General features: G+C 43.7%; 1 protein-coding gene across 1 annotated transcript; it reads left to right on the top strand.

Moving 5' to 3' along the window:
* The first annotated feature begins 2000 nt into the window (after window positions 1–2000).
* Window positions 2001–7289, top strand: LOC128736171 (uncharacterized). The gene has a single exon (XM_053830653.1). It carries the CDS (start codon window positions 2001–2003, stop codon window positions 7287–7289), a length of 5289 nt encoding a protein of 1762 aa, XP_053686628.1.
* The last annotated feature ends 3459 nt before the right edge of the window (window positions 7290–10748 follow it).

The raw sequence follows: 10748 nt of genomic DNA on the forward strand, positions 1-10748 counted from the left end.
AAATCTTTTGATAGGATCATCTTCACAAATCACTTAACCATACATTTGATTCATACAAACACAATTTACTGAGTTTCCGACAAGAAATATGATGAATTAAAAATTGTTGTCCAAAAACGTACATTTTTCAGCTGCTCTTCAGCAATCGCCACCTCGCTACTAACGAATTCATCAAATTTTCAGCACTGATTACAACCACTCTGAAAGTCAAGCACTCAATTGTCACATACCATATTATTCAGTCTCTTTTTTCCTATTATGTAAGTCTTTGTCACTAGCCAAAAGTTTTATTATTTTCTAACAAAACTGAAAACAGATTCTGAATTGACGGAACCTGTTCACCACTAGCAGCAGCTGCAGCACAACTGATGAACTATCGTGTTGCCAAGACACTGTTTCGGTTCTGGAAATAAGAATTTTAAGTTTGAAATTACCTGAAACCTCCTATGGTGAAAACGTGGTTCAATACTTTTGTTTGGTAACTCTATATATATATCCGAACGCACGCAGCCAAAATCGATCAATCAATAAGCGAGAGGGAGCTAGTTGGAGTGACCGGAGCACGTCCATAACTAAGCAGCCGCTAACGCTATCGTCATATCTCAGGAGAGTGGATGCTGCATGATCGAATCTGATCAGAGGGAGATCAGTCGCTTCCCATTAACGGTCGAAATCGGACGCTAGAGGTCGATCCTCCGTCCCAAGCAATTAAACCTTTGTTAACTTAGATTAAGCCAATTACCTAGTTATTAATATACAATCGTTAAGTAAAGACAGTGTGTTTCCGTAACTACTCGGTGTTTTAAATCAATTTCGGTGGTGACATCCAAGGCACGATCCAGGGACGGATCAACGGAAGGAAATCCGGTTGCAAGGAATAACCGGCTTATTCTCCATACACTCAACATCGGCTATCGAAGGCCAGACGAAGGACCAGCCACATCCCCAACATAGCTGGTCCTTCGAACCGGATTGGTTTCAAGGACTCGGAGGACGATTGTAGGACACAATCAACGGCAGCGCTTTCGGAAACGGGAACAATCACTGGACGGTTATTTTTGGCAACCCACGCCACGTTGTATAGTAGCCATTGCTAAGGGAAGCAATTGGGCTATTGTACTATTCATCCATTATACTGCAACGACGCCATCGCCAAACTGCAGCGGCGCCTTTGTTCTACTGAACCGACGCCATCGCAGGACTAAAGGGACGCGCAGGTTGCGCAACCAGGACATCGCATCGGATCGCATCGGTAGAGTCACCGGTGGTGCTCTACGGCCTGTCAGGTTAGTAAGGAGCATAGTCTATGTCCAGCCGATGGACAATTTATTTCGTGATTCTAACACCGATTCTTGTATCCTCGTGTTCACAACCTCAATTATTGCACTGGTGATCCAACTGGTGTAAATTGCATGCTTGCATGGGTGCATGCTTAATCAACGTTTTCGGAGCGAAATTGAAGGCGATTTGGTGAATCGCAGATCGCATAGGAAGCTGATAGCTGGGCAACGTTCAACAATCAGTTTTCCCAGGTAAAATTACATTTTGGTATATGCCCGGCCGTTGCTGGATATTGGATACTACCGTTAAAATAAAATTTCCTCTTCGACAACGTGACATCATTTTTTTTGGAACGGAGCCCTGAATTGCTTACTAGGCAACTCTACTGGAGACGAGCATTTGTCGTTTGTGGTTTAATCAGTCCGGCTATACTTTATCCAGGCTGATAAATTTGTTTGGAGGAATTCATTGAGGCGGTTTTGAGTTCCTGTAAAGGTGTTACATTTTCATACTGCAGCGAATTTGGTTATTGTTATTTCGGTTTACAAGACTGGTCAACACGGACATCATCCAACGGGTTGATCAGCACATCATTTTGTCGACGGTGCAGTTGTTAGTTTCTCAGGTAGGCTGACACAGTATATGTCTAGCCGAGGTTAGACATTTTTCGGAGTACTACATCCAATTACCTTTTCCTGCAAATTCACCCGAGTACAATCATGCCGCCTGCTGCTTCAACATCTGCGAAAAAGACGCCATCCCTGAAGTCGTTACAAACTAAATTGCGAGGTCTTCAAACATCGCTTTCCAACATTTCCAAATTCGTGCAAACTGTTGATGAAACTACCACGGCTAGCCAGGCAGTAGTTCGTCTTGATCGTCTAGATGAACTATGGGAAAAAACTGGCGACGTTATGAATGAGATAGAAACTCACGAGGACTACGAGGCAGAAGCAGACTCACTCACCAAGGACAGAATAGCTTTCGAAGATCGCTACTACGAGATGAAAGCTTTCTTAGTGGACAAGATCAAAGAGCTTCAAGATCCGGGTACACTGGAACAATCTGTCAGGGGCACCGAAACTACAATGGTAGCATCAGGGGATCACGTGCGGCTCCCGCAAATAAAATTGCAGAGTTTTGGTGGCAACATCGATGAATGGCTCAGCTTTCGAGATTTGTTCACCTCGTTAATCCATCGGAAGGCAGACCTATCGGAAGTGGAAAAACTGCACTACCTTAAGGGCTGTCTAGAGGGAGAAGCCAAGGCATTAATTGATCCATTGAAATTAACCAAGGGAAATTATTCGATTGCATGGGACACGTTATTGAGGCGGTATAATAATAGCAAATTGCTCAAGCGAAGGCAAGTGCAAGCGCTTTTCAAATTACCCGTTGTGGTAAGGGAATCAGCAACGGAACTGCATAAGCTGCTGGAAGGATTTGAGAGGGCCACTCAAACCTTGGATCAAGTTGTCGAGCTTGCAGACTATAAGGATTTATTATTGATCGAAATTCTAAGCTCTAGGCTGGATGCCTACACCCGAAGGGGGTGGGAAGAGTTGTCGTCTACTAAGGAAAGTGACACACTCAAGGATCTAACAGAGTTTCTTCACCGTAGGTTACGGATACTTGAATCTATGCCTGCTAAAGGCTCAGATACGAAACCGGAACAAGCTCACAGGAACAAGGCGTTCACTACACGAGCTAGCCATAATGCGGTACAATCTTCTACTGCGAAATGTTACGCATGTTCGGAGAACCATTGGCTACCTTCGTGTCCGAAATTTCAGCGAATGACAGTGGCCGGTAGGGAATCATTGCTTCGAACGCATTCACTCTGCAGGAACTGCTTCAGAAAGGGCCACCAGTCAAAGGATTGTTCTTCGAAATACTCGTGCAAAAGGTGCAAGGGCCGGCACCATACTATGGTTTGTTTCAAGACGGAACCGGATAGCAACAACAGAATGGCTTCAATGGAAGGGGCATCTGCGTCCCCACTACAAGGGGATAATACTGAAGTAACCACGAAAATGGATTCAAATATTGCTGATAGGCAAGTAAGGTCAGCCAACATAGCGCAAAAACATTCGTCAAGGGTCTTGTTAGCTACTGCGGTAGTTATCATCGAGGATGATGAAGGTACAAGTCACACGGCACGCGCTTTGCTGGACTCAGGGTCAGAATGCAACTTTGTTTCGGAAAGGTTGTGTAAGCAAATGAGCATCACTAAGGAAAGGGTTGATGTCTCTGTTGTTGGAATTGGCGTTACTTCGGCCAAGGTGAAACATATGATCCGCGCCAACATTAAGTCACGGAATACTTCATTCTCTCAGGTTATGAGTTTGCTTGTATTGCCAAAGGTTACAGCTAATCTGCCAACTACATCGGTGCAGACTACGGGATGGGATATCCCACAAGGTATTAAGCTTGCGGATCCATCATTCTTTCTATCGAACTGTGTGGACTTGGTACTAGGAATTCAATCATTCTTCGGCTTTTTTCAAACTGGCAAGGCTATTTCCCTAGGCGAGGGATTGCCACTTCTCACCGACTCAGTCTTTGGTTGGATAGTGTCAGGAGAAGTAACATCATTACCCAGGTCATCGCAAATCACCTGTAATGTAGCAGCATCGGTTAATTTAGAAAGGATAATGGAAAGGTTTTGGTCTTGCGAGGAAGTGGAAGACACACGGAATTATTCCCCAGAAGAAACACGCTGCGAGGAACATTTTAGGACTACTGTACAACGAGACTCAAACGGGCGATACACTGTGTCTCTACCAATAAAGGAAAACATTCTGGCACAGTTAGGTGAATCGAGGGAGATAGCACTCAAACGATTTTTTGGATTGGAACGACGATTGGCTCGAAACGAGAATCTACGAAAACAGTACCATGATTTCATGGCAGAATATCTGGCATTGTCTCATATGCGTCAGGTTGACAACGACAGCACGACAGTTAAAAGATGTTACTTGCCACATCACCCGGTTGTGAAAGAGGATAGCACCACTACGAAGGTTCGAGTGGTCTTTGACGCTTCGTGCCAGACTTCCACTGCGCTTTCCGTTAATGATGCTCTACTGGTGGGACCGGTCATCCAACAGGATCTTCGGTCAATTATACTTCGGTGTAGGACCCGTCAAATTATGCTCGTTGCGGATGTCGAAAAAATGTTTCGACAAATAAAAATGAATCCTGCCGACGCTCCGCTTCAGAGTATTTTGTGGCGATTTCGGGAAACAGACGAGGTGGGAACTTACGAACTAATGACGGTTACGTATGGGACGAAACCCGCACCATTTCTAGCCACGCGAACGCTGAAGCAGCTTGCATTGGATGAAGCGCTTCGTTGGCCGTTAGCAGCAAAGGTGATCGAAAACGATGTATATATGGACGATGTGATTACTGGGGCAAATGACATCGCAACAGCTATAGACTTGAGGGTGCAACTGGATGCAATGATGGAAGGCGGCGGATTTAGATTGAGGAAATGGGCCTCGAACTGTACGGCAGTATTAAAGGATATCTCGCAAGACAATTTAGCGCTCCCAGCTAATGGTATAAACTGGGATCAGGATTCTACAGTAAAGGCTTTAGGTTTAACATGGCTACCGAAAACAGATTTATTAAAATTTCGTTTCAACATCGCTAACCTATGTCCTGAAACAGCATTAACAAAACGGAAGGTTCTTTCAATTATTGCTTCATTGTTTGATCCTTTAGGGCTCTTAGGTGCAACTATTACGTTGGCCAAAATTTTCATGCAACGGCTGTGGAGTGCAAGAAACGAAAACGGACATCCATTGGAGTGGGATTCTCCTCTGCCGGAGTTGCTGGACGCAGATTGGCGAAACTTTCATCACCAGCTCTCATTGCTAAACGATATTCGCATTCCGCGCTGTGTGATTGCGCCAAATGCAGAATCAGTCCAGATTCATTGTTTTTCTGACGCTTCGGAACGAGCGTATGGCGGTTGTCTATATGTAAGGACTATAGATACAAGCAAGCAGGTCACAGTTAAACTTCTTACCGCCAAGTCTAAAGTGGCACCACTGAAGACACAATCCTTACCGCGACTCGAATTATGCGGTGCCAAGCTAACGGCGCAACTATGGGAGAAGGTTGCGGAATCAATTGGAGCAAATTATGAAGTGCACTTTTGGACGGATTCTACGTGTGTTTTACGGTGGATTCGAGCTTCCCCGAGCAGCTGGGTTACTTATATAGCTAATCGGGTGTCGAAAATTCAAGCTATAACGGAAAATCATATTTGGCATCATGTACCGGGATTGTGTAATCCCGCAGATTTAATTTCCCGTGGCGTCACCCCAGACGTACTAATTCGAAGCAGTTTGTGGTGGGAAGGGCCGGACTGGCTGAAGGAGGAGAAGAATCAATGGCCTCAGTGGCAGGAGGATCATTCGGAAGAAGCTCTGATAGAGAGACGGCATACAGTAGCTTCCGCTGTAGTAAATGAGTACAGCTTCATTAACGAATACATTGCCAAATTTTCATCGTACACTAAACTTTTGCGAATAACTGCATACTGCCTACGATGGAAAAATAATTGTCAAATCCCTAAGGAAAAGGTGCAGAAAGGGTTTCTAACATCGGCGGAACTACGAGAAGCGGAATTTATCATAGTTCGGAAGGTTCAACAGGAAGTTTTCGCTGAGGATATAAAACGGTTATCAAAGGGTGAAGCCGTTTCACGCCACTCGTTACTAAGGTGGTTTAATCCAAGGATAGCGGAAAATGGTATATTACGCGTAGGTGGAAGGTTGGGTCATTCGCAAGAGCCGTCAGATGCGAAGCACCCAATGGTGTTGCCGGCGAAACATGTATTGACAGAATTAATACTACAGCATTATCATCACAGTCTTTTGCACGCTGGACTACAATTACTATTGGCTACGGTTAGGCAACGTTTTTGGCCATTGGGCGGTCGAAACGTGGCGAGGAAAATTATACATCGGTGTCAAAGGTGCTTTCGTGCAAACCCAAGGGCTATCAGGCAGCAAATGGGTGAACTGCCGGCAGCGCGAGTAACAGTTTCAAGACCATTTGTGAAATGCGGAGTGGACTATTTTGGTCCTGTTTACATTCGAGCGGGAAGACGACAAACTGCAATAAAAACTTATGTAGCGATATTTGTTTGCATGAGCACCAAGGCGGTACACATGGAACATGTGTCCGACCTATCAACAGAACGGTTCCTACAGGCACTGCGCAGATTTTTCGCCAGACGGGGCAGGTCATCGGACATGTATTCCGACAACGGGACCAATTTTGTAGGGGCTAGGAACCAACTACGAGAACTATTTGCGCTGCTAAAGGATTCTCAACATCAACAAGCTGTGGCCAGGGAGTGCTCGTCGAAAGGCATTCAATGGCATTTCAACCCGCCATCAGCCCCGCATTTTGGAGGGCTGTGGGAGGCGGCCGTTCGTTCTACAAAATACCATCTACTACGGGTCCTAGGCGGGAATCCGGTGTCAGCTGAGGATTTTGTAACGTTGTTGGTGCAGGTGGAAGCATGCCTAAACTCTAGGCCACTAACGCCAATGTCTGATGATCCGTTGGACTTGCGACCATTGACACCAGCACATTTTTTGACTGGTGAATCTCTTCAAGCCGTCCCGGAACCAGATTACAGTACTGTCCCGTTGAATCGTCTCAGCCATTGGCAATTAGTCCAGCGTCAGTTGCAAGACTTTTGGAAACGTTGGAAAACGGAATATTTGGTACAGCTTCAGAGCCGAACGAAAAATTGGGAGCTGCCAGTGAAGGTGGAAATTGGTCGACTGGTGGTTATTATGGAGGCTAATCAGCCGCCAATGCGATGGAAGTTGGGACGAATCCACGAACTACATCCAGGAGCAGATGAGGTCGTCAGAGTCGTCACAATCAAAACTGCTACAGGTTATCTCACGCGACCGGTTGAGAAACTTTGCTTTCTACCTCAGGTTGAGAGTACAACGGAGTCGGAGTCAAGCCAGTAATCGTTCCAATTCAATAATGTCATCCAGTGCGTCGAAGAGAATACTCTCACTCCTTTTCTTTCAGAAGTCTAACTACTTCAGGGCGGGTGAAGATGTTTGGTAACTCTATATATATATCCGAACGCACGCAGCCAAAATCGATCAATCAATAAGCGAGAGGGAGCTAGTTGGAGTGACCGGAGCACGTCCATAACTAAGCAGCCGCTAACGCTATCGTCATATCTCAGGAGAGTGGATGCTGCATGATCGAATCTGATCAGAGGGAGATCAGTCGCTTCCCATTAACGGTCGAAATCGGACGCTAGAGGTCGATCCTCCGTCCCAAGCAATTAAACCTTTGTTAACTTAGATTAAGCCAATTACCTAGTTATTAATATACAATCGTTAAGTAAAGACAGTGTGTTTCCGTAACTACTCGGTGTTTTAAATCAATTTCGGTGGTGACATCCAAGGCACGATCCAGGGACGGATCAACGGAAGGAAATCCGGTTGCAAGGAATAACCGGCTTATTCTCCATACACTCAACATCGGCTATCGAAGGCCAGACGAAGGACCAGCCACATCCCCAACAACTTTCAAGAGAAATGTATGTTCATAATTAATTTTTCTTTATTAAAAACAACACAAAAGACAGCTTTTTCAATAATTTTCGAAGATTTTCTCAGTGATTTAATAAAGCAACGATGTGTTTCAATGTTATTTGCTTTGACAACACTGTTCTGATCGTTTGTACTCGGATCGTTTGTACTGCTATATGTTTACCTCTTTTGTTCTCCCACCATCCTTATGAACAGCGAGTGAGACGTCAAACTCGCAGTTTCCCATAAGAACACCAGAGAATAAAAGAGACGACGAATACCGTTTGGTGAGTGTATGCCCCGATAAACAATTTAGACAGATGGCATTTTACGCATCTATGCCGATACGCTATGCCGATTACGCATCAGATGCCGATTAGTAGGTCGCGGATAGGAACGCGAACTTACTGAATAGGGGGAAAAGTTCGAGGGATTTTTTAACGGGACGTAAAAAAATTCAGATTTCAGGATTGCTTAAAATAGCACCTTGAGGGTGAAAATGGGTTCGGTGTGTTCAAAATTAGTTCCGCCGCTCCAACTTTTAAAGCGAAAAATCAAAAGTTTAGCTCAACAATAGTGTCTTCCAATGGTAACAGCTTGAAGAACTAAAGATAGCAAGAAGATTGGTATGCTGATATCCCCCACTTAGTCAACCCATCGCTTGTAATAAAGTAAAACAATCAGTGACCCGCTTAGACTGCTTAAAACTAGTTCTTTACCCTAGCTCTGATTAGCTCATTTTGTCCGTAATCAGTTCTTCTAAAATCCGGTCGAAGAAATTCTGAGCTGCGAACTAGCGAAGCTTACATTCAATTCCTAACATTCCTAACGTTCAATTCCAAAAATAAGCACACGCGCCTCCACTTGATGACATTTAAAGCAGCGCCTGATTCTGTTTACCGAAATAATAGTAGGCTATGTTAATTTTTTTATTGAATTATTTGGGTTAATATAGCAGTAGATCTGATTTGATTGTGACGATAGATTTCAAATTTATTAATCGACATTAGTGTTAGGTATTGGAAAAGGCTAAGCTGACGTTCCCCTCGTTTTGAGGGATAATATTGCTATTGCCAATGTCTATTAAACTACGAAACAAGTGTTTAGGTTCTCAAGAGAAAAGTGAAGACGGGATTTGCAAATACCGATTTGCAAAGGCACTCGAAAAAATAAATCTAACTTTATAGCTTCAATTTCATTGATTATTTTAGTCACAAGTTTAATCGAAAGTAAAATTGTAAGTAAGGGTTCGAGAGGCTCTTCAATCAATGCAATCAATTTTTTCAAATCAGTTAAGGAGCCTGCGAGAAGTTTTTGAAACAGTTCGTCCAATACGAATCAATTGCGAGTTATGAGTTAACAAGTTCTGTAACAAAATGTAGATAGGGAATTTGTTTAGATAAATTCGGGAAATTATGGGAAAAGAGTACATGCTATTGAAGAATGCAAAAATCAATAAACTGGAATGTCATGTTTTCTCATATTTTATTTCACATTAACAAACAATATTGATCATACAAGTGGGATTGGTTGTATTTACTAAGATTGTGGTTTTAGTTAAAACACTGAAATGGATAAACCGTCACGAATAATTCAACGTCCATTACGAAAATTTGCATAGCATTGCATAGGGTAATGCAATAGGTATTCTTGTTCGCGCAACAGACATACCCTCTTCGATAAATGACCCGCGATAAGTGACAGGTACAAACAACAATATAATGAATCAGGCCGTTCAACGCGCGGTCACTGATGAATTAAATCTAATTTTCAATGATTTACGACTTAATTTAATGAACGTTTGGGCACTGATTTTTATGATGGAGATGTTCGATCGGCACTCGCTATTCACTTGAATTCGAAACCGATGATTCGGTTTGCTGTGGGTTCCTACTACTCTTACTTCGGTTTCGTTCTATATAAATTTTTACCAGTATTTTTAATTTACAGTAATACATATCCTACACGAGGAGAATCCGCTGAAGTCATTTACTATGCGACGCTAAATTACAGCACAAAACTACAATCTAACATTCAAACAATTTACACAACCAGAATGATTTAGTGGCATATTACCAACGCCTTCAAGTGTGATAGCAAGTAGAAATCAATTGCCGCAATAACGGTTTAAATCGTTTTCCCTCATATCGGCTCCACAAAATGCTGGATATTGATATAGCACCAGTCAGTAGTGAACCGTGAAGTGCTGCCTTGGTAGAGGAGCAAGCTTCCGTGCTCGTATTATCGATCAATGGTGCACAAAACGGAAGGAAAAGAATACCTCACGTCAATTATCATCTATTGAAAGAAGATTTACTCTCCCTAGACATGCATGCCGAACGAGGAACACTTCGGTCGATGACAACGAGCTCGTTGATAGGATCTTTCCTCCGAGCTCAGCGGAAGGACACCGGTTTCGTGCAGTCTCGCCGCTTACCCACAATAAACTTCACCTCGAGAGAGTTCATTGTCAACTTGAAGTCAAGTGTGCGCTGTGTGCTCCACTTGCCGGTAAAGTTCCTCTATATCTCATCCTCAAACCAAATAATATTATCAACAGGTTGTTGCTCTTGAAGTGCACATTTCCTTCCCAACTTCCGGAAGTTTCGTCTCGCCGACTCCACTTTCCATAACTACAGGTTGAAACGAGAAGCTTTCATTGTCTGTCCGTTTCTTTCTCTCTCTATCTGTCTATCTCTCTCTCTTTACTTTTACCCATTGTTTAAGGTCTCGATGGCTGGCTGGCATCCAACCGTGTAGTTGTACGGTCCGGGTGAAGTCCTTTTTGTACGCCACGACAAAATCCCGGTCTTGCTCTGGATAGTGGCAAACCACGTGGACCACCATGTCGACTTTTGCCGCAACGTGCAACTCAAAAGC

The sequence above is a fragment of the Sabethes cyaneus genome, chromosome 2, assembly GCF_943734655.1.
Source record: "Sabethes cyaneus chromosome 2, idSabCyanKW18_F2, whole genome shotgun sequence".
Classification (NCBI taxonomy): Eukaryota; Metazoa; Arthropoda; class Insecta; order Diptera; family Culicidae; genus Sabethes; species Sabethes cyaneus.

Coding starts and splice junctions, on each gene's coding strand:
- LOC128736171 (XM_053830653.1), top strand. CDS start 2,001: ATGCCGCCTGCTGCTTCAACATCTGCGAAAAAGACGCCATCCCTGAAG.